This window comes from Capricornis sumatraensis, chromosome 5, assembly GCF_032405125.1.
Source record: "Capricornis sumatraensis isolate serow.1 chromosome 5, serow.2, whole genome shotgun sequence".
Classification (NCBI taxonomy): domain Eukaryota; kingdom Metazoa; phylum Chordata; class Mammalia; order Artiodactyla; family Bovidae; genus Capricornis; species Capricornis sumatraensis.
In genome coordinates this window covers 36,931,381-36,956,490 of record NC_091073.1, presented here as the reverse complement: position 1 = coordinate 36,956,490, position 25,110 = coordinate 36,931,381, and the positions used below count along the sequence as shown (strand labels likewise).

At 41.5% G+C, this 25,110-nt stretch overlaps 1 protein-coding gene across 1 annotated transcript in view; it reads right to left on the bottom strand.

Moving 5' to 3' along the window:
• Positions 1 to 24,691, bottom strand: part of CCDC126 (coiled-coil domain containing 126) — a 48,170-nt gene extending 23,479 nt beyond the window's left edge. Inside the window, exons 1-2 of the mRNA XM_068973160.1 lie at positions 24,661 to 24,691; positions 6,811 to 7,189 (exon numbers count right to left, since the gene is read on the bottom strand). Coding sequence (XP_068829261.1) covers positions 6,811 to 7,048 — 238 coding nt within the window. The 5' untranslated portion in view covers positions 7,049 to 7,189; positions 24,661 to 24,691. The remainder of the gene's footprint in view (positions 1 to 6,810; positions 7,190 to 24,660) is intronic.
• Between the last annotated feature and the right edge of the window lie 419 nt (positions 24,692 to 25,110).

The window sequence follows — 25,110 nt, the reverse complement described above, 5'->3', positions numbered from 1 at the left end:
GGATTCTCCAGGCAAGAACACTGGAGTGGGTTGCCATTTCCTTCTCCAATGCATGAAAGTGAAAAGTGAAAGTGAAGTCGCTCAATCATGTCCGACTCTTCGCGACCCCATGGACTGCCCGCTACCAGGCTCCTCCATCCATGGGAGTTTCCAGGCAAGAGTACTGGAGTGGGGTGCCGTTGCCTTCTCTGAACTCCATGTCTAGTCAACAATATTTGGTTCTCAAGAGCCAATGCAGACTAACCCTCATCACTTCATAAAAATCATCATAAAGACAATAAAAAAGTGTCCAGGGCATTCCCAGATAAAAATAGTTAACTCAATAAAGGCACTTAAACCTTTGCTGACTCGAGATACTCCATCAAAACAGTAAAGGTGATTCTTTTTCACGCTCTCTTTTTTTCATGCATACATGGATGAGGCCAAAGATAACAAGAAAGGAGACAACAGCAACAAAATTCCAGAAGCTAGAAAGCAGATGGATGAGACCTGGGGCTTCCCCGGTGGTGTCAGTGGTAAAGAATCTGCCTGCCAATCCAGGAGACACAAGAGATGCAGGTTCGATCCCTGGCATGAAGATCCCCTTGAGAAGGGCATGGCAAACCACTCCAGTATTCTTGCCTGGAGAATTTCATGGACGGAGGAGCCTGGTGGGCTACAGTCCACGGAGTCACAAAAAGTTGGACACAACAGAGCATGCACCCACAGGAGAGGAATGGCTACTTTGTGTCCTAGATAACTGATTTAGCATACCTGGAAAAGTAGGATCTTGAAACAGAAACCAAAAAAAAATTGAAAAAAATAAGAGAAAACAAAAAGCAATTCATTTTTCTCCAAAGAAACACAGCCCAAATGGCCCAGAAATTGCTGTATCAGATACTAATGAAAATAGGAGTAAAAAAGGAACCAAAAACCAAAGGACTGGATAAAAACTGATTTATAAAGAAATCTGATTGCTAAATTTTCTCTGCTACTCCAAACTGGGCAATGGCCCCTCCACCACTGCAGAACATCTGAGAGGCATTTTTGGAAGCCAGTAAAACAGCTGAAGGCCTGGGCACCACACTGAAAACTGGAGCAGGAAGTGAGAGTTCACATAGTGAGTACTGAGGCCACTCCTCCCACCGCACCCTTTTCCCTGGCTCAGAGAAAAAGTGTTCGCTCCCAGAACACTTGGAGGCATAGATGTCCTGCAAGTGTTGGAAGAGACTGGAAGCCCTTCTCTAAGGAGTCTGACCTGCTTAAGAGAAAAGACCTAAACATACTGATATTCAGTTCACTTCAGTCGCTCAGTCGTGTCCAACTCTTTACAACCCCATGGACTGCAGCATGCCAGGATTCCCTGTCCATCACCAACTCCTGGAGCTTGCTCAAACTCATGTCCGTAGAGTTGGTGGTGCCATCCAACCATCTCATCCTCGGTCATCCCCTTTTCCTCCCACCTTCAGTCTTTCCCAACATCAGGGTCTTTTTAAATGAGTCAGTTCTTCGAATCAGGTGGCCAGAGTATTGGAGTTTCAGCTTCAGCATCAGTCCTTCCAATGAATATTCAGGATTGATTTCCTTTAGGATGGACTAGTTTGATCTCCTTGCTGTCCAAAGTACTCTCAAGAGTCTTCTCCAACACCACACTTCAAAAGCATCAATTCTTCGGCACTCAGCTTTCTTTATAGTCCAACTCTCACAGTCACACATGACTACTAGAAAAACCATGCTGCTGCTGCTGCTAAGTCGCTTCAGTCGTGTCCAACTCTGTGCGACCCTATAGACGGCAGCCCACCAGGCTCCTCTGTCCCTGGGATTCTCCAGGCAAGAATACTGGAGTGGGCTGCCATTTCCTTCTCCAATGCATGAAAGTGAAAAGTGAACGTGAAGTCACTCAATCGTGTCCAACTCTTCGTGACCCCATGGACTGTAGCCTACCAGGCTCCTCCATCCATGGGATTTTCCAGGCAAGAGTACTGGAGTGGGTTGCCATCTCCTTCTCCAAGAAAAACCATAGCTTTGACTAAATGGACCTCTGTTGGCAAAGCAATGTCTCTTTTCAATATGTTTTCTAGGTTGGTCATAACTTTTCTTCCAAGGAGTAAGCGTCTTTTAATTTCATGGCTGCAGTCCCCATCTGCAGTGATTTTGGAGCCCCCCCAAAATAAAGTCTCTCACTGTTTCCATTGTTTCCCCATCTATTTGCCATGAACAGACACTGATACTATAATTTAAAAACTGGGGCACTTCCCAGGTGGTCCAGTAGTTAGGAGCCCACCTCCCAGCACAGGGGATACAGGTTCTATTCCTGGTCCGGGAGAATTCCACATGCAGCAGCAAGGCAGTTAAGCCTGTGCACCAGAACTACTAAGCCCACGTGACGCAACCACTGAAGCCCACGCACAGCAACAAAAGACCCAGCACAGCCAAAAATCAATTCGTTAATTATTTTTTTAAAAGGGAAAGAAAAGTTTAGCTGGCCTTTGTCCCAGGATCCTGGAAGGCAGACTCTGAATGCCAGGAAGTTCCTGACTGACTGTCTTTGTTACTCATGGTGGGCCCAAGGAACTGCACTTGATATTAACATATTATTGACCAGAGATTAGCACCAGAGGCATTAGTTTCTGCAAAAACCACCCCGGGTCAATAATGTGTTAAACTGGGACTCTTGGTGAGCCCCTAGATAGTGTGTATGGAGGTGACTCAGAATGGGGGCAAGCCATACAGAGAGACCCATCTTGTGATTAGAGGGTTAGGGCTTTCCAGTAGGGGAGAGGTGAGGGAGACTGGGAAATTGAGCTCAACCACGTGGCTAATGACTCAATCAATCATACCTCCAAATGAAACATCAATAAAAACTGTAGACACTGAAGTTTCGGTGGGCTCACCTCACTGGCAATGCTCTTAATACTGACACACGCTGACATGCCAGGAGGGCAATGTGTTCTGATTTCATAGGGAGAAAACAACAGAAACTTCGCACCTAGAATCCTCACAGACCTGCCTTGTTTGTCTCTCCCTTTGACTGATTCTGATTTCCATTCGGTAGTAATAAAACTATAACAGTTAGTATAGTACTTTCAGTGAGTTCCATGAGCTGATCTCATGCATTATAAATCTGAGAGGATAGTGTGAACCCTGGAACTTGTAGAGAGCTGGAAAAAAAGTGGAGATGACCTGGGGACACCCAAACTTACGGCTGGTGTCTGAAGTAAACGCAGTATTGTGAAGGATTACGCCCTTAACCTGTGAAATTTGGCTGAATTACAGGTAGTTAGTAATCAGAAGTCACTGTAAATATTAAGGATATGCCCAAACAAATGACCCAGTCAGATCATCTGAGTGAACACCACTCAGCAACTCAGCATTTCCCATCAAGGTTTTAGTGTCTCACTCTTTAAGAACACTTCAGAAAAGTCATCACTAATTAACCTTAGGGAAATAACAAAAACGGAGCCCTTAGCAGTTAAAAATGAAAGAGACAAAATTCCATAAAATTCCATATAGAACTGAAAATACAGCTAAGGAAAAACTTTAACAAATAAAGCAAAAAGACTAAAGGGTGGAAACTAGGAAAGCAAATAAAGAGGAGTTAGTGGAAAATTCTGAAAAAGATGGGAATAGCAGGCCACCTGACCTGCCTCTTGAGAAATCTGTATGCAGGTCAGGAAGCAACAGTTAGACTGGACAGGGAACAACAGACTGGTTCCAAACAGGAAAAGGAGTACGTCAAAGTTGTATATTGTCACCCTGCTTATTTAACTTAGATGCAGAGTACATCATGAGAAACGCTGGGCTGGAGGAAGTACAAGCTGGAATCAAGATTGCCAGGAGAAATATCAATAACCTCAGATATGCAGATGACACCACCTTTAAGGCAGAAAGTGAAGAGGAACTAAAGAGCCTCTTGATGAAAGTGAAAGAGGAGAGTGAAAAAGTTGGCTTAAAGCTCAACACTCAGAAAAGTAAGATCATGCCATCCAGTCCCATCACTTCATGGCAAATAGATGGGAAAAAATGGAAACAGTGGCTGACTTTATTTTTCTAGGCTCCAAAATCACTGCAGATGGTGACTGCAGCCATGAAATTATAAGACGCTTACTCCTTGGAAGGAAAGTTATGACCAACCTAGACAGCATATTAAAAAGCAGAGACATTACTTTGTTAACAAAGGTCTGTCTAGTCAAGGCTATGCTTTTCCAGTGGTCATGTATGGATGTGAGAGTTGGACTATAAAGAAAGCTAAGCACCAAAGATTTGATGCTTTTGAACTGTGGTGTTGGAGAAGACTGTTGAGAGTCCCTTGGACTGCAAGGAGATCCAACCAGTACTTCCTAAAGGAGATCAGTCCTGGGTGTTCATTGGAAGCACTGATGTTGAAGCTGAAACTCCAATACTTTGGCCACCTGATGGGAAGAGCTGACTCATTTGAAAAAACCCTGATGTTGGGAAAGATTGAGGGCAGGAGGAGAAGGGGACAACAGAGAATGAGATGGTTGGATGGCATCACCAACTCAGTGGATATGGGTTTGGGTGGACTCTGGGAGTTGGTGATGGACAGAGAGGCCTGGTGTGCTATGGTTCATGGGTCACAGAGTCGGACCCGACTGAGCAACTGAACTGAACTGAGAGGACTAGTTCAGAGGGCCCAAATGCTGAATAACAATTCTAAAAAGAAAGAATGAAAACAATGTGCAGGAAAAAATCAAATAAACAATTTTGGAAAAATATTCCAGAATAAATGATGTAAGTTTCAGGATTTAAAGGGCCCACTGAGGTTCCAGCACATGAATCCATACCCAGGCACATCATCAAGAAATCTCAAGACAACAAGGTTCTACTGCATAGCACAGGGAACTATATTCAACATCCAGTGATAAATCATAATGGCAAAAAAATGAAAAGGAACATGTACATATATGTATATAGTTATAACAGAATCACTTTATAGAAGAAATTATCACAACATTGTAAATCAACTATACTTCAATAAATTTTTTAAAAGAAATTTCAGAACAACAAAAATCTTATAAGCATCCAAAAATAAGTCACATATAAAGATTGAAGAACCAGAACAGCATTAGATTCCCAAAAGGACAATGGAAGCTAAGAAGGAAAAAAAAGAACAAAGCCTTTAAAATCAGATGAAAACTATTTCCAAACTAGTACCAAAACTGTCAGTTAAGCATGAAGATAGAAGGTAGCAATTAAAAAAAAAAAAAGCTTTTCAGATATTCAGATATGCAAGGACTTTCTCCTTTTCTACCTTTCTGAGAAAATTCCCAGTGGGTCTGTTCCCCTAATAAAGGGGAAGTCCCAGGATTCTAGGATACAGGAGATCCAACATGACAGAGGAAAAGGGCAGCCACGGGATGGTGGTGGAGTGGGATCCTAGAACAATTCAGTACTGAAGCCTAGAGAGGACACAGACCAGTCCAGAACAAATCCAAAGGCTCTGGGAAAGATTTTACTCAAGAAAAAAGTGGTGAAATACCTAATGTGTCTGAATATACGGAAGGAGATTTATATGGCTGTGGGGATAGAAAACTAGGCAAAGAAATAAGAATTGATCCTTATAGATTTTATTTCCAGGAGAAAATATAGTTGTACAGAAAAGGAAAAGTAACCATTATGTATTATATGGCTCAGTAATATTAACAAATGCCACCAATACAGTCATAATAATAAAATACTAATTACTGTTCCAACCAAAATTATGATGGGCCAGGAAGCACGTGTGTGTGTGTGTGTGTGTGTGTGTGTGTGTGTGTGTGTGTGAAAGTAGCCTAGGGTGGCTGGGATTTGGAGTAAGACATTTGGAGTAAGAAAGAAAGCTGAACTCTCACCTTGTAATGAGAGGTAAACAGATAATTCCTGTAAGTGAAAAAGTCAAGAAGTAGCTCATAGAACATGCTATTTAGAGGCACGGATGTAATCACCAAATACAGCAGATTAAATAATTTTAAATGGCTGACTCTAAGGAATGGGAAATTTGAGGGCTGTTGGAGGTGGTAAAAACTGCCCTTTTACAATCATAACATGTTTGCTTGTTTAAATACATACATGTACAATTTTAATTCAAAAGATACTGAAATAGTCCCCACATTCATATACACGCACCATGATCTAGCTCTTCTCTTTAAGTCTTAAAGGCAAGAGAGAACACAACACACAAGGAACTTCAAACACAGCAGCAAGTGGGATGTGAAAAGGAGAATGGCGACAAGCAACCGTGGAGACGCGGGCGAAGGCTGCTTCTCAGGAATTCACAGATGTTATGCGATTGATGCTCTACAGTAATGTGAAACCCCTGGAGCAGGGCATGGTAACCCACTCCAGTGCTCTTGCCTGGAGAATCCCATGGACAGAGGAGCCTGCCGGGCTACAGTCCATGGGGTTTGCACAGAGCTGGACACAACTGAAGTGACAAAGCAGCAGCAGTAAAGCAACAATCAGGAAAAACACAAATATGAACTAGGGATGACAACAGTACTGATTATGCAGGAAAAGTCATTCTATTAGGGACACATACAGAATTATCTAGCAGTAAAATGCCACATTTTTTAAAATCTAAATATTTTCCAAAAATTGGACAAAGCAAGTATTGCAATATGTTAGAATTGTTAAGACCTCAGTGATGGATTATTTGGGTATTTATCAGGTTTCTATTTTTCAGTACATTTGAAATTTTTCATAATAAAAAGTCAAGACAAAATTACTTTGTGAACACCTGTGCATGAAGTAGTGAGTTGGATCTCCATGATTATCATTAAATGGGGACGAGATGAAGAGGAGAAAACCAGGAATATTCTATGGTTATCTTACCATATCCTGCCATAGAAGCGCCGTTCTCGACATCCATTGTGTTCTTATTTTCCTCTGCTAGGGCTTTAACATATTTTTTGCTTAAATCTAGTATCTGCTCACGTAACTTGACACTGCTTTGATGTCTTGGTCGTTGAAAAATATAGTGCAGTAACATCAATCCCCAAAGGAGTCCAAATACAAGCAAGAGTAAACTCAATTTCTGGGACATGGATTTTCTTGAGATTGTAAAAACCATTTCTGAGGAACCAAACAGACTCAACTGAAAAATGGTACCTAGAGGCAAGTCACCAAGCAATCAAGACGTGAAAGAAAAATATCTCTTCCTCTAATGTATATTCTTCATGTTCAGCAAGGTTGCCGCCAACTCACAATAACTCTGTAAAATTGAGAAGAAAAAAGGCGATTAGTCTTAACTGTATCAGTAATAGAATAGACAATGATAGATTAAAGAAGAGATTCTACAGTTTTCATTTGGAATTGTACTGTCTTCTTTTTGATAATTTTCTCTATCACTAAATAAGCCTCCAGGTCTTTTATCAGCTCTGTTTACACAGCTCTTCAAAAATTTAGACTAGAAATAAATGTCAGTTCATTAGAACTACCTGAAAGAAATGCCACCATGGTCATGAAACTCTTTGAATAACTTCTCATCATCTGTAACTAAAACGATGAATATATAAGATTTATAGAGATATCAGACTCTTCCAATACAAGTCACCAACCTAAATGTGTGAAAGCAATTCCTCCTTCTCCTTTAAAAAAAAAAAAAGTTGATTCCAAAATGAAAGTCAGAATGGGAAAGGTAAAACAGACGGGAAGATCAAAACGGCTGTCTGAAAAACAAAACCAAGCCCACAATAAGTATGCCAACGTCACTAGAAAATACTACTAATGACAGTGGATCATCTTAAAAAATAACCAACCTAAGATGAAAAATAAGTCATAATTTCTAAGTTTATACTTTTAAGTTTATGCCAGACATGACAAGCACTTTCTTTTTTTTACATTTCCAAATTTACAATTCTAAACAGGTATGTATTTTTATAATTTGAGGAAAAACTGAAAAGTTATACTTCAGTTTTTTAAAAGAGATAAAGTAATAACAATCAAGGAATCATAAACATCTTAACAGTAATAATGTGCCCAAACCACCAAAGGATCCAGTGAAGAAAACTCTTCAATTATGTCTAATGGGATAAAATTCTTCAGGGAGAAATATACCTAGAGTCCAAAAAATTCATTGCACAGCTTAATGAAAACAATCACTAAGAGCTTTTTAACTTCCTAAAGTAGTATGGGCAAATAAAACACACTAATTCCAACCTACTTAACTGAAGTAATAAAATCTAGTTTGAGGCTAGTATGACTAGAAATGAATATAGTATCAATGAAGGTAAAGCATTCAATCACTCTCAACACATATTTATAAGCCAGCATATATGATAAGCAGCAGGAAAATCCTGTTTTGCCCTAGGAATTTGATTTCTAGCATAGGTGCTTTCAAACCTTTTTGAAAATAAATTAAGAAAGTATTTACTCAATGATCTTATGCAAAATATCAAAATACAAAACACATATAATCAAAGTTTTTTAGCAAACGCATGTGTGTTGAGCTATGCTTAAGGGGGAGATCTACTGCCCTGCCAATTTTGGTTCAGAAAATTCCCATTCTTACTTTACTCCACCCTGCCACCCAGTCCCTGACACACATCCGATAAATTCTGGAGCTTCAAGGTTTGAAGGTCTACCCATCTACTCTAACTGAAGTATATTTATCTTTCCAAACCTCACTACAACCAAGACTACACCACCAACTAGGTATGTTAATTACTATGTAAAGCAATTAAAAATTAAGGAATTAACTCATTTTCTAATTTTCTTCTGCTTTTTTCTTCAGTTACCGTGCACCCAACAAACTCCTTCAGAGTTCACTGAAACAGTATCATTAATATCAATATTGGATTACTAAATTTTGTTTAACAAAGTAAGGTAAACATCACCTAATATTTTTTTCTACAAGTATTTTTACATTTAAGTTCAGAAAAAATAGAAATTATGGGCTCCCAAGCAAAATTTAAAAACATTCTTTCACATGTATAAACCTTCCTTCACACATTTTTACAGGTGCTTATGTCTTTTCAAGTTTGACCTGAGTGCTAGATTATCCAACCCAGTACCCAGTGGAAAAATCAACTGGGAATCTGTCCTGAAGCAGTCACAGCAGGGTTCTAAAGGTGGCATGCCCACAAAGCCAGAAAAGTGACATCACCAGAGAATTGAGAACACAGACCTGAAGGTATTTTGGCAGACGAAGGTTAAAATGAGGGCCTAAAAAGCTCTAGGCTACTGTTATCTGTCCAAGGCCACAAAGGAAGAGACTTAAAACCAGAAGCAAGAGGATACTTCAGTTAAATAACAGCAACAATCATCACTACACTTACTTACTTCATACCAGATTCTACTCTAATCTCCTTACATAAATTAGCTTATTTAATCTTCACAATATCCCATACTAATAATATTCTAACTTAAACAGTTGAAAAAAACTGAAGCAAACAGACATTAAATAAGTTGCCCAGTTCAAGAGGGTGGGGACATATGTATACTTATGGCTGATTCATGTTGATGTATGGCAGAAACCAACACAATATTATAAAGCAATTATCCTTCAATTAAAAATAAATAATTTTTTTTAAAAATAGAGATATATATATCCTACATTTAAAAAAAAAGTTACCCAAGATCAAACAACTAGATAGTGGGAGAGAGAGGATTCAAAGCTCAGGCTCTTAACCACTGCCCTCTTTTACAGCAACGGCATTAAAAGAGCAGCAGCAGCAACCACTGTGGTGAAAGTACTGAATCCTTATCACCTGTCCAGACTGAAATAAACACTTCACAAAGGTTATTTCATTCACTATTTACATAACCTCAAAAAAAAACGTTGTTGTTCCCACTCCAAAGATGACTAAAGTAAGGCTTTACGAGGTTAGCCTGCTTAAGATTTTTTAATACCCAGGACCACTCACTTCACTTGCCTGAACTTTGACAAGGATCACCAAATCCACAAATTCAGAATCTATATCTCCATTCAGGGTCTCTTCTTTCCTTTAAAAAGGTCCTTGCTGCTGCTGCTGCTGCTGCTAAATCGCTTCAGTCGTGTCCGACTCTGTGCGACCCCAGAGACAACAGCCCACCAGGCTCCCCCATCCCTGGGATTCTCCAGGCAAGAACACTGGAGTGGGTTGCCATTTCCTTCTCCAAAAGGGTCCTTAAACCCAGCCATATTAGAACTCCTAGGTCATATGAAACTCCACAAAAGTGGCAAAACTTCACAAAAGTGACAAATCCCCAAAGTGTAAATGGCATTAGGAAGAGAACAGGAGGTTCATGGGTAAGGAAGCCGGAATGCCTAGTGAAAGAGAATAGTTAAACCCAGGGAGCCTAACCCATAAGAGGTAAAATCCCTCCAAGGAGGTACAAGCTTAAGGATGAGAGGCTGGGGAGTTCTCTGGTGGCCTAGTGGTTAGGATTCTTGGGTTTTCATTGCCATGGCCCAGGTTCAATCCCTGGTCAGCGAACTGAGATCCCACAAGATGCACAGTGCAGTCAAATAAATTAATTAATTTTTACAAAAAGGAATGACAGACTGCTCACCATCATGAACACAAACTCTGCTTAAAGGCAGTACCAACACCAGACACAGAGAGAAAACCCTGGGAGGAGACAAGGCACAAGCACGGCTGAGGAGGGCATATCCCTGGAGTAACAAATCCCAGGGAACAGGGAAGCCGAGTTTCTCAGTTTAGGGGACCCAAAGAAGCTGCAAACATTAAATAAAGAACCCCCCTTTTGGTTCTATACTGTGTATGACCCAACTGTACCACAGATTCAGAAAAGGGGCTTTCATGAAAGATCTCTGTAGCCTTGATTCTACATGGAATGTGTCTACTCACCACTGCCTACAACAAAATTAAAGCAGACCATCTCAGAAGGAAGTCAGGGAAATTTCAAAGGGACTCTGCAGTGTGAAATTTATACCCTGCGTAACTTGCTTGTGTTTCTTACATGGTTTTCTATAGAGATAAGAAGTTTTACTATTAAAAGGGTTTGTCTCTGGGAATAGCAAAGAGGTCAGAAGTTGGGAGCTGTTAATCCCTCAAGATATGAGGGAACTACAGAAGGACACCAAGGAATAAATGAGTGTGGAAGACACCCTAGAGCCTTCTCTAAGCTGAAATGATGGCCCAGAGCCAGCTTCTGCCTGACAAAGAGCTGAACAACTCAACAGTCCATGAGGATTCTCCACAGTGACCCAAGAAGACCTGAAAACTGTTATCTCAGGGTTCATTTCCACAAGCTACTCCAGGCAAGCCCAGCAGAGGTGACTAAAATACCAAAAAGGATACACTTCTGCTTTTGGTCTCTTCTGAGGGAATACTTCACATTAAAACCACCTGGAAATTTTTCTTTTTTTTTAATCCCAGTGCTGACGAGCCTGGAGGAAAACCAGAATCAGCAATGGCTAGAGGCCAGAAGCTATTTCTCCCTGGAACTTTGCTCCCAGTAAAAAATACATTTATCACAGAGGCAGAAACTATAAATGCAGGTACTACAGACATAGCACAACAAGCGGGAGAGCACACAGAGAAGCAGTTTGTTAAGACAGAAGCAAGGCAGAGACGTACACCCGGAGCGGAGAGGGTACAGGCACCCCCCTAGTGAGGAGGAGCCCCACAAGGAGGCGGTCAAGTCATTTATATACCTCAGTTCTTATCGATCTTTGTCTTCCTTCAGGCCAATTATTTGGTTTTTTTCTCCACACTTGACCTACTCTGGGACCTCCCCTTGGTGCCCACACACCCCCCAGTCAATATGGATCTCAAAGTGAAGGCTTCTGGGAGGAGCAATACTCTTTATCCCCTGACTTTTGACCCACCCACAAAGAGCCTTTCTGTGAATGTGTAGCATCTCCCTTGTCCCAAAAGAAGGGGGAGTAGAGATTCCTTAACCCTTTACTCAAATAGGGTTTTGCCCCTCTTTGTCCTTGCCATGACTATTACCTTAAGGTGTTTACAAGAGACAAAGACTGGCTATTTACCTTGTTTCTGCTGTTACTTCCATTTTGGAGAGCAAACAGGAAGCGGATTGTAAATTCCTCAACTGCAGCCCATCTAACTCTTGTCTCAGGAAATGCTAACAGTTCTAGGTATCAGGCCTGAAATCCACTTTTTCGTGCCCCATGAAATGCAAACAGGAGGACAGTTGTAAATGTCTAACCTGGAGCCCTTCTATCCCCTGACTCATTTCTGTGCAACGTTCTGTTGCAAATGGCAGAGAACTTGAACACTGAACTCCCCAATTTTTCTTTGTCCTTCAAGTACCAGTTCAGCTCCTGAAAGGCCACCTAGATCAAGATAGAGACAATAAGAAACCTGAAAGGCCTACACTGTCACTGGGGACTTATGGCTACAATCCAGCGTAGCAGTCGTCCTCCACCCAAACAGTCTAAAATATAAAAACTTTTCAATCTTAACTTCTAGGCCCCCATATTAATTTCTTACTAATTACTTTAAAAAATAAAACTTCAAATATGTCCCAAGTAACAGCTGGAGTTTTTAAAGGCAAAAGTAAAATCATTATTGAAACCGAGCAGGACCCAGTGGGAATCTCCTGGATACAAGTCCTTTCGGTGTCCCCTGTTTCTTGTTCTTAGGAAACAGACTTCATTCAGCCTCCTAGACGTTTCCTGAGTTCCAAAGGATAGAGTCAAATAATTGCTAATCAGCAAAGTAAGGGAATGCAGAAACAAAAGAGGAAGAGTCAAGAAACAACAGTGCAGTGACAGGGACACTTCCCCAGTGGCCCAAGGGGCTGAGACACCCCGCTTCTCCAGGCGGCATGGGCTCAGTCCCTGGTCAGGGAGCTAAGATTCCCACACGCCACATGGGGCGGCCAAAAAGAAAAACACGATAGTGCAGTGATGAGGCACAGTCCTGGTTCCTCCGCAAAGAATATACATAACACACCTCTGAGTTCTTCTGCAGGGAAAGTCCCCACACAGGTAGGAGATGGTAACTTCACGCTGAGCACAAGCTGTTACCTCACCACCAACCAGTCAGAAGAAAGTCACACACCATACAGCCCTCACCCCAAATTTTGTCTATAAAAACTTCCTCCAGAAAAGGGACTTTTTGAGCATTATCTGTCCCAGACAACTGATTCCGTTCAGGGCCCCACAGGCCTCTGTGTCCCCCATTTCTTTGATTATAAGAAACCACCTTCATTCAGACTCCATGCCCTTCCCTGAGTTCCAATGGGGCAGATACAAGCAGATGTTAATTAGGGAAGGGAAAGCATGTGAGACCAGGGAGAAACAGCCAGGACCAGCTTTAGGGCAAGGTCCTGTTTCCCATCTAAGGATACACACAACAATGTCTTTAAGCTAAGGTATGATTCCCACAAGTAAGCAGACCCAAGACCAGTTGGACCTAAAGTTTGATGATGGTGACTCCAACCTACCTCACCACCAACCCTTCAGAAGAGTAGCCGCAGAATGACCATACCCTCCTTAAACATTTACTATAAAACCTATTATCTTCCCCAAGTGAGGATACATTGTTTCGAGGGCAGGAGCCTACTGTCTCCCTGCCTCTCCCTGGCAAAGCACTAAAGCTATCCTTTTCTACTTCACCGAAAACTCTGTCTCTGAGATTTGATTTGGCACCAGTGTACAAAGAAGCTGAGCTATCAGCATCACAACTTGTATGGCACCTTACAATAAACTCTGTACTTTCCTTCCCAACAACCCAGTGTCAGCAGATTAGGTTGGCTTTACTGCAGGTGGGCGGATCACAGTTTTGGTTCAGTAACATATTAGCTTCATCATCATTATTTTGACCTAAGACCGACTTCTGAATATTTTTAGGATTCCCAGGGGAAAGTTCTCACACAACTGCAGAAATTACAAAAGGAATTACACACCATATGGCCCAAAAGTAGAAAAATTAAGGAGAGGAGACAGGCTTAAAATGAACCTGAAGAAGGGCAACAGAGTACCATCCAGAGTATGCTCCAAGTACCATCATCTCCAACTAAATTACTGCCGCTACTTCTCAAGTGATTTCCTAGATTCCTCTCCAACCCCACTTCAAGCCATTGTCCTCAGAGCAAAACAAGCCATGATCTGAATAGTCACAATTTTAATTTCTTCCTCCAAAGGAAATATGCAAACTGTCAATAAGCACATGAAAAGGTACTCAAACTACTAGTCTTTAGGGAAAAGCAAATTCAAACCACAATGAAATACCACATGACACCATCAGGATGGCTATGAAGGGCATCAGAACATGTCACCCCAAAATATCCACTTTGGTATTTTGAGCTGAAGATAACTGAGAAACAGCAGATGCAGTAAGGCCTCCCTGACCTCCCCCTTTCTACCTGAAAGGAAAACATGAATTACTTATGAGAAAGGTGAGAACACTCTTTATCACAGGAGACAGGGCACTGATGCTGAAACAAATCTGTACAAACACATCTTAGTAAAACAAATCTTATCTTTCATTAGTTTCCCCCATTTATTTACCTTCCCACAATTTACTGACTCCAGAAGCTCAAACTCCTTTTCCTTTGTCTTATCACACTTCCATAATTTATGGCTCTTTGTTTAAATGGTATACACACTCTCAGTACTAACTGCTTCTTTTATTTTTTAAGTTCATTTCTGTGATGTGAACCATTTGTAAATGAAACAACCTTTCTCTCCTGTTAATTGATCTTTTGTCAGTTTAGTTTGCAGAGTCCTGGGCACTGAACCTAAGAAGGTAGATGAAAACGTTTTTTTCGTCTACAGCAATTATTAAAAACAAAACCAAAACTGTTGGTACAGTTGCAAAGAAATTGAAACCCAATACAAAATGATGCAGGTGCCATGCAAAGCAGTATTGGCAGTTCCTAAAAAAATTAAACAATTTGACCCAGCTATTCCACTTCTGGGTGTAATTACAAAAGAACTGAAAGTGTTATGAAACACAAGTTCATGTGACTGATGCATAGTAAGGCCAAACCAAAACGTGGGAGTTTGGAGCAGAGAAAGGTTTATTACAAGGCCAACCAAGGAGAACAGGTGGCTCATGCTCAAAAACCTTGAAGTCCTTGATGGTTTTCAGGGAGAAAGTTTCATCGGCAAAATCTGGAATGAGGGCTGTATGGTATGTTACTCCCTTCTGATTGGTTGGTGATAAGGTTAACAGGGCGGTATTCCAGGAATCTTGTGCTCAGCTGAAGTTAACCATCCTTATCTGTATGGGAATCTTAGTTCCTTCAGAAAAACTGAAAGATATTTTATATATATTCCTTGAGGAGGAACCAGAATACTACTTTAATTGCTGCAATATAGTTTCTTGATGTCTCTCCTTTGTTTCTGCATACCCTTACTTGCCTGATTAGCAACTATTTGAATCTGCCTTTTGAAATTCAGGGAGGTCTAGGAGGCCGAAGCCTTCATTCTGCAAGAAAGAAATGGGGGTGGGGGGGCTTGGAAGGGCTTCTGTTCCCAGGTGGTCCCCGCTGGGTCCTGCTTGGTTTCAAAAGCAGGGACTCAAAGAGGAACTTGTACAGCCATGTTCACTGCAGCACTGTGAGGTGGGAACAACAGGTGAACAGCTGAACATTTTGTTTAATGTGGTATATTCATACAATGAAATATTATTCAGTAATAAAGGAGAATAACATTCTGATACATGCTACAATATGGATGAACCTTAAAGGCATTATGCTAAGTTAAAGAAGCTAACACAAAGAGACACATAGTATATGATGTCACTTGTACAGGTACCTAGACGAGTTAGTCAGAGATAGAATGTAGAATGGTAGTTACCAGAGGCTAGTGGGAGGAGAGAATGGAGAGTTATGGTTTAGAGTACAGAGTTTTATAAATACTCTGGGATGAAGAAAAACTTCTGGAGATGTAAGGCAGTGATAGTAAGGAAGGAGGTAGATGGACTCCTGGGCTAACACAGAGCTAACATATGATCCTGCAATCCCACTCTGGGGCATATATCCAGAGAAAACTATAATTCAAAAAGATACATGCACCCAAATGTACACTGCCACAGTATTTACAACAGCCAGGACATGGAAGCAACCTAAATGTCCACTGACGGATGAATGGATAAAGAACATATGGTACATACATAGAATGAAATATTACTGCTGCTGCTGCTGCTAAGTCACTTCAGTCGTATCCAACTCTGTGCGACCCCATAGACGACAGCCCACCAGGCTCCCCCGTCCCTGGGATTCTCCAGGCAAGAACACTGGAGTAGGTTGCCATGTCCTTCTCCAATGCTTGAAAGTGAAAAGTGAAAGTGAAGTCGCTCAGTCGTGTCCGACTCTTAGCGACCCCATGGACTGCAGCCTACCAGACTCCTCCATCCATGGGAGTTTTCAGGCAAGAGTACTGGAGTGGGTTGCCATATATTACTCAGCCACAAAAAAAGAATGAAATAAAGTCATTTGCAGCGACATGGATGGACCCAGAGATTGTCATACTGAGTGAAGTCAGACAAAGACAAATATCATGTGACATCACTTACATGCTTCATCTTAAAAAATGGTACAAATGAACTTATTTACAACACAAGAAAGAGTCACAGATGTAGGAAACAAACTTACAGTTACCAAAAAAAAAAACCTCTTCAATGGTTTCCCACTGTACTTGAAATAAAATTAAAACTATTTACTGAAACCAAGTGGGACCCAGTGGAGCCCTCCTAGGTACAAATGCTTTTCTGTGCCCCCTATTTCTTGTTTGTAAAGAGAAGGCTTCACCAGGTTCAAACAGATACTGATCACAGAAGGGAGAGAATGCAGAAACAAAGGAGAAGCCGTCAAGATACAACAGTGATGAGCACACGATTCCTGGAGTTCAAGGTTTCTGAGCAGGAGCTGCCCATTCTCCTTTCATGCTTGTTGCAATAAACCTTTCCTTGCTCCAAACTCCCATTTTGGCCTCTTTGGCCTCACTGTGCATGAGGCACACAAACTTATGTTTGGCAACATGGCCACAGTCGAAAAGGTTCTGCATTGCTGACTTCACCATTATCTCTGTCTGTCCTAATCTCACACCACTTTCCCCTTGCTCACTGTACTACAGGTCAAGCTAGGCAAAACACACCAAATTCCTTCTGAACTCAGGGTCAATACAACTGCTTATTCCCTTGCTTGAAATGCTCTCCCCATGGCTTATTCCTTTTCCTCCTTTAGTATTCCTCCTTAACTCAAATGTCACCTCTTCAAAAAGTAGCACTCCCACTCCTACCCCGCCTCCAGCCTCAAGGTACTCTCTATCAATCTCCATATGAAATTACATACAGTATGATCCTGCCTCAGTATCTGCAGGGGTTGGTTCCAGGGCCCTCAGTGGATACCAAAATCCACAGATGCTCAAGTCCTTCATAAAAAGTGGTATATTATTTGCATATTACCTATGCACATCCTCCTGTATACTTTAAATCATTTCTAGATTACTAATAATATCTAATACTATTTACTAATGTAAATGCTATATGTTAGTCACGTCCGATTCTTTGTGACCCCATGGACTGCAGCCTGCCAGGCTCCTCTGTCCATGGAATTCTCCAGGCAAGAATACTGGAGTGGGTTGCCATGCCCTCCTCCAGAGGATCTTCCCAACCCAGGGATCAAAACTGGGCCCCTTCCATTGCAGGCAGATTCTTTACAGTCTGAGCCACCAGGAAGTAAATGTGATATAAATAGTAGCAAATTCAAGTTTTACTTTTTGGAACTTTCTGGAATTTTTTTTCAGTATTTTCAATCCACAGTTGATTCCACAGATGCAGAATTCACAGATACAAAGGGCTGACTATATTCTATCTTTAAAACCTTAACCAAGTTATTTTATCTTCCTAAACCCTAAAGTCTCACATCATGGAGACAACAGTACCTACCTAACACTGGTGAGGATAAAGACACCTTATACTACTAACGTCAATAAATATTAACATTTATTAGTACATTTATCAGGTACTTACACACCAATATCAGTTAGCAATTTGAGTAACTTGAGTTAATACAGGGGATGTTTTCCTAGACGACTTCCCAGGTGACACTAGTGGTAAAGAAACTGCCTGCCAATGTAGGGCACATAAGAGATGCGGGTTCGACCGCTGGGTCAAGAATATCCGCTAGAGGAGAAAATGGCAACCCACTCCAGTGTTCTTGCCTGGAAAATCTATGAACAGGGAAGTCTGGCGGGCTACAGTCCATGGGGTCGCAGAAGAGTTGGACACGACTGAGTGATAAAACAATGATTAAGACGACTTAACAGCATGTCATGGATGAGAACAGTTCCTCTTCCATATGGCCTAAAATGAGACTAGAGTAGCTGTTTAAATGCTACCTGTATGAGAAAGGTCTTAAAACCTCATAACCTTATTCTAGTCAACTTTCAACTCCTCTCACATTTCAAAGCACATTACTTTATACCAACTGAGCCTTGTCTCTTTAAGTCCCACATCCCTTAAGGGCAAGAGTAACGTGCCCTACACCGCAGCCATAACTTCCACAGAGCCTGGAGAACAATCAGCAGAAATGCTATTTACTTTAAGCACACCCTCAGCCTAACCCACCAACTCCCCTGAGCACCAATGTAACCTCCCTGCAATGTTTCTGAGGGGCAAAGGTGCAGAGGAGAAGAGAATTTCAAGATAAAATTACAGTCGAGTTCTACATCCACAGATCCAACCAACTGCAGATAGAAAATATTTAATGAAAAGGAAAAATATATATATATATATTTAATGAAAAGAAATTCCAGAAAGTTCCAAAAAGCAAAGCCTGAATTTGCCATGCACTGGCAACAATTTACACAGCATTTGCATTGTATTAGATATTATAAACAATTGAGAGATGGTTTAAAGTATACAGGACAATGTGCATAGGTTATCTGCATATAACATGCCATCTTATTAATATATAAGGGATTTAAGCATCCCAAAGATTTTGGCATCCATGGTCACAGGGCAGTAAAGGTACAGTGGACCTGGAATCAATGCCCTGCAGATACTGAGGGACGACTGTATTTTCAATTACCTGAGCAGAAATCTGATTTAATCTTCTCACATTTCAGATGTAGGAACTAAAGCTCAGAGGTGTTAAGTGTCTTGCCTAAAATGGAGGCAATCAGTTAGTAGCAGAAACTGTACTGGCCCTGAACACAGGTCCTGACTCACTATTCAGGTTTTTGTCTGTACCACACTACCTCCCCTACCTCCAGGAGAAAAGACTGTAAGTACTGAACGAACTATAATATCAAGTGAATCTTGTTCTTTTTTGTTTTAAAGGAATGTAACAAGAAAAGAGTAATGGCAGTTTAGGTCAATGATACTAAAAATTCTGAAGATATATAGTTTGGACTATTCTTTAAACTATCAGGTTGGTATATTAAAGTTTCAAATATGTTGATTCACAGAAATCAAAGTATTACAAAGTTGCTATAGGAAGAACTTAAGAAATCGTAGATCTTTATTTTTTTAACATAAGCAAAAGAACTAGAAAAAATATACAAGGTCTTCTGGATATAGGTATCTTCACCATGATTAGCAAATACAATAAGAACACATTTCCAGAAAAAATAAAGGGAGGGCGGGGGGAGGGATGACACAGAAAGAACCGTATTCAAACACAACCTTTACTACATACAGTTTCATTTAAGCCTGAAAGACCTTGGTTTATTCATTCATTTGCTCACTTATTCATTCACAATATTTATTAAAGCACCTACTATGTGCCAGGAACAGGAGATGTGAATGGAAACAAGCCAGGATTCCTGCTCTTCTAAAGATTATGCTTTAGTATAAGTCAGATGGTAACAAGCAAACACAGAAACAAGCTAATTTCAGCTGGCAATAAATTGCTACAAAGAAAATAAACAGAGATTGAGAAAAAATGAAAATTTGGAGGAGCCAAATGAGCTATGAGGTCAAGGAAGGAGGTCTGACCTGAGGAAAGAAACGGAAGCATGAAGTCTGGCTCCAATTTCCTTCTAACCAAAACCTTGAGAATTCTAACCAGAATCTTGGGAGCAGACAGTAAATTTCTTATTTCTATTCTCCTCAGTACAAACATATGAGAATGAAAGGAATCCCAATCCCCACATGGAATGGCCTGGTTTGGAGAAACTCTCCAAAATGAACAAAAGGAAACCCACAAGCAAAGAAAGCTCTGTATTCCCTTTTCTTATGAGAATGGCAGTTTCGCTGTTTGGTAACATACGAGCAGTAATGATCTGACGTGGTGGTCTTTACACAGGAAAACATTCTTTTTGACCTTTTCTAATATGAAAAGGGCAGTGGTAAGAAGGAGGAGAAATAAAGTCTATCTGGCAATGTGATGGCATATTAATTTGTAATTGCTGTTAAGCATTTTAAATACAATTTTTCAAACTCCAAAATATTGCTCGTTACAAAACACTAAAGTAGAAAAATAAAGAACAAGGGGAAATTTTTTCTAAATTTATATATTTACTGTATTACAGACCTTAATGTATTCACTCCAACTCACAAGATTTACACATGAACAAAGATTTTTCAAAGCTCTTGCCAAACAGCAAACATTCAAGTAACTACATAGCTAAGCTATTTTTCAGTGGTTTCTCCCTAGCCAAAGACCTAAGGACGAATACATTGCTCCAACATTATTGCTAGGGAAAAGTAAAGATAGAGAATCAGTGAATATTTAAACTAGAGGATCCTCATTTTAAAGACAAGGAGGGACTTGTGGTCCAGTGGCTAACACTCTGTGCTCCCCATGCAGGGAACCTGGGTTCGATCCCTGGTCAGGGAACTAGAGCCCACAAGCTGCAATTAAGAGACTACATGCTGCAACTAAAGATCCCATGTGCCACAGCTAAGAGATGGTGCACGCAAATAAAGAAAGAAATATCTTTTAATAAATAAAGAGAAGGAAAGGGAAGCATCAGGAGGATTAATGACCACCCAGTGTCAAACAAATGGGGAAATTAAGCATCTAAACTCTCAGCCCAGGACTCCAGCGTTTTTTCAAAACCAAGGAACAAGAATCTACTTTTCAACTAGCCCTTTTTAAACAAGATGAAACAGAACACTTCCCTGGTGGTCCAGTGGCTAAGAATCTGCCAAATCAATGCAGGGGACATGAGTTTGATCCCTAGTCCAGAAAGATCCCACAAGCCAAGGAGCAACTAATGCCATGCGCCACAACTACTGAAGCCCAGCGCCCCCTAGAGCCTGCTCTCCACAAGAGGAGCCAGCGCACCACAGCTAGAGAGGAGCCCCTCCCACAACTAGAGGAAGCCCGTACACAACCAAGATCTAACATAGCCAAAAATACAGAAATGAAAGAGAAATTATCAGAGTAGACTGTACAGAATATAGATTTTATTTTGTAAAACTTTTTTCAGCTTTATATATACATGTAGTTTTTTCATACACACGCACACAGAGTTATATATCCATAGAGTCTGTCGGTTAAAAGGCCCCTTTCTATGGGCTGCAGTCAAAAATGTTATAAACACTGCATTTCACACTGCCGATCTTTAAATACTTCCTTGTATTTTTATGCAAACGTTGCAATAGCAAGCCTAAAAACTTCAATGGATGACCAATCCTACCTTGGAACTCTCTCCTTCAAGTCCCATTTTTGCATTCATTCAGGGCTCTACTTTTGTGCCGTTATGAATATATAACTGAAGTAACTATTAGCAGCAACTAGCAAGCACAGAAGCTCTCTTTCAGCCAAAGGTGCTACAAGAATCACTGCCTGTTGGTCTCCTACGGAATTTACAGCTGGAAAAGCAGATCTTTATTACAAAAAGACACAGTATGTTCTCACTAGAGCTCAGAGGTTCAGATAGTTCTCTCCAAAAAAAGAAATAAGTATGCCACAGACTTGCCTTTGAATGTAATTTCAGGAGAAAAGCTCATTCCTAAAATATTTTCTAGTTTCTCTACATAAATTGCCTGAGGCTAACAACTAGGGAAAAAATTTAACATAGGACACAGCCATCCACTACTAATTAGGTCTAAGACTTAAAATGTGAACTGCCTTGGAAGAAGCTACACTGTAATTCCAGCTAAGACACAGAAATATCACATCTCAAGATCTAAGATCATTTTTAGATGGAATATTGGGGAGAGGCAAAAGACAACGAAAGCACTGCAGAGGACAAAGACAGATAAAAGACAACGGATAAAATAAGTGAGGGTGACGAGGAGAATGTTAGAGCAAAAGGGAAACTACTCAAGCACTACACACAGTAAAAGTGTAATCCAAAATACATCATGCCCTACTAGATATTTCAGCCACTGACTCAGCCAACCATGGTTTGTGCCACATGACCCCACCTCCCTTTCCACAGCTGACCAGACCAGGACTGGGCACCTTTGCCTGAGACTTCGCACAAAAAAAGCCTCTAAAAAAAAACAAGCTGTTGGGAGTAAAAATAATAAATAAATAAATAATACCTATAAATAATAAATAAATAAATATCACAAAAAGAAACAATGAGGTTGAATTAGGGGGACTAACAAACCCAAGTTATACTGTTATTTAGTTGCTAAATCCTGTCCCCACTCTTTCGGGCCTCCATAGACTGTAGCTTGCCAGGCTACTCTGTCCATGGGATCCCAAGTTATATAAAAGCAGGGATAACAGATAAAGAGACTGTGACTAAAGAAAAGAGATGCAGAGTACGGAGGAAGAAAACTAACCATGTCAAAAATGCAGAGAAAACATGTGCAGCTCCTGAAAGAAGGATGAAAAAAGATTCTTGTTCATGGCAGCTTTCTACTTTTTCATGTGCACCCGTTCCCCAAGGTGGGGGAAAAATACCCTAAGACACAAATAAATTATTAAAAGGGTTTACATCATTTTTTCCCCACATTAAAAAAGAACTTATCACTGAAAAGTCTGAGTTAGAAGAATCCCTGGAATCAGACCAATTCTCTGTTTGAAAGATGAGGAAGTTGACAACCACAAAGGAAACTAAGGTCATACAGAGTGACAGACCCAGGACAAGAATCAAGGTCTCCTATCTCCACAGTCATTATTCTGTCCTATACACAGCACTAAATGACAACACCAACAGAGAAATATTTTTTCCTAAAAACGAGTATTTCTGCCACACATTTCTAAATGAATAAGAAATCTTTATGTGCACTATGCCATCTCCCACAGTTTAAATACGTTTTTCACGTATTTACTCTCTGGTTCTCTGATATCCTGATGAAATACATTCAGCAGATTTCTCCTTAAGTAATTTTTTTTCATGCATGTGTCTCTCAAGACATTACACAAAATTCACCTTGCTCCACTGGCTTTTCCCCCACCACAACCATACATTCAAAAATAGCTTAATGTAGAGAACTTATTTCAGACTGCACAGTATTTGAACTCAAAGTAGTACTGAACACACATTTTAAATGAAAACAATTTCAACAAAGGATCATAAAGATTTCCATGAGGAAAAACTCAACACCTATGTCGGTAAAATTCAGGAGAAAACAGTGCAAGAACAATCATAACTAAAGAAGGACTAATGTGAAATGCTTCCAATCATTTCTTATAAAATGTATTGCTAACATTGGATTTATCCTGAGAACAAACACTACAACTTGGAAACAAAAAGCCCAAAAGTGAAAATTACTAAACAGTAGAAAAGTACGGGGGGACGGGGGGGGGGCGGAGCTGGCATAAAGTAAAGATGGTGAAGCCCCAGGTTAAGGACTGCAGAACACCTAGATGCTTATTCTGCCAAAACACTTAAGCTCCTCCAAGAATCCCCTACAGAACACAGTGGGGGATGGGGGTGGGGTAAGTCCTCATATCTAAAGCGAACCCACAAAAAGCAGAGTCATCAATTTTCCAAGAATGTTCTCAGCCATCTTAAATCGGTGGAAATTGAAAACACAGCACATTTTAAAGAATCCTTTACTTAGGTTTAAGGTGAACAAGATATATAAAGTGAAGAATATACAACCCAGAGTGCCAGTGATTAAACAAGGAGAACACAAAATTCACCAATCTAGGGGCCACTTCAGAATAGCTAATGTAATTATCACACTCAAAGAATTTTTCCAAGTGAAGAATTTGTGGCGTTGTAAGCGTATTATTTCTTATTCTAGCAACTTAGAGATGTGTACTGTTACGGCCATTTGATTGGTGAGAAAATGCAGGCTTAGAGCCTTAATTAACCAAGGTCACTAAAGCCAGGCAGTGAGTCCGATCAGGCCAGGCTGTTTTAATAGGGCTTGCGAGATTATAAGCCACAGTCGACATAGCCGTTTAAATTCATCCTTACCAGTCACCCAGCAGCTGAGTTTTGGAGACGGAATTTAAAAAGGGCATCTGACTTTCTCTCTCAAAGTAGAACAGAACTGAGCTGTCAGAAACAGAAAAAGAAGTGAGTGCGGCTGCCGCGCGGGCGCTCCAACCCCGCAGCTCAGGTCCGTCGCTCCCCGGCGCCAGCGGCCACGGGACCCAGCCCGCCCCACTCGGATCACGCAGCCCGAGCCACGCTCGGTTGTCTGCCCGGGGCCCTGGGGCCGCGGTTGTCAGACCTGGAGCGGCAGGGACAAAGACCCTCCTCGGCCGTGGCCGGGAGCTGCGGGTCAGCGCTGGAGCGGGGTCTTCGCGGACGCCCCGCGGCAGCGGCCCCGATGGGGCGGGGGACGGGGCACGGCGGAGGAGAGGCGGCCCCCGGCCCGAGGGGCTCCGGCAGAGACGCGAGCCAGATGGACAGAGACGCCTCCAACCGCGGCTTCCCTCTCGCCCCCTCCTCATTACCTTGCCTTGTGGGCTTCACGTCTCTGTCGCCGACGCCGACTGGCTTCCGAGCTGGGGCGGTGCAAAGAAAGCCGATTAGCGGGCGTCAGCTGCGTCCTGCGCTCACGAAGCAGCCTCCAGGTGGGGATGAAGAAAGGCCTGAGCTGGGAATCAGCAACAAGGTTGGCTCCCGGCTTGTGGGGATTTTACTCCTCTTGTCCCTCACACTCCGCTTCCGCTCCGCCTCCTTGCCCGGCCCTTCCCCCGCTTGGAGACCTGCGGCCCGTAGCGCGACGCATTGTGGGGGATGTAGTCCAGGAATGCGGAAGAGGCGGCACGTGCCTCAAAACGGCTCGCACCTACTCTGGGTCAGGAGACGCCGTTGCGTGGCAACCAGAGGGGGCTGCCAGCTCCTTCTTGAGAATTGGAAGGCGAGCTTAGGGGAGGCTTACTCTCTGGTTTAATTCGCTG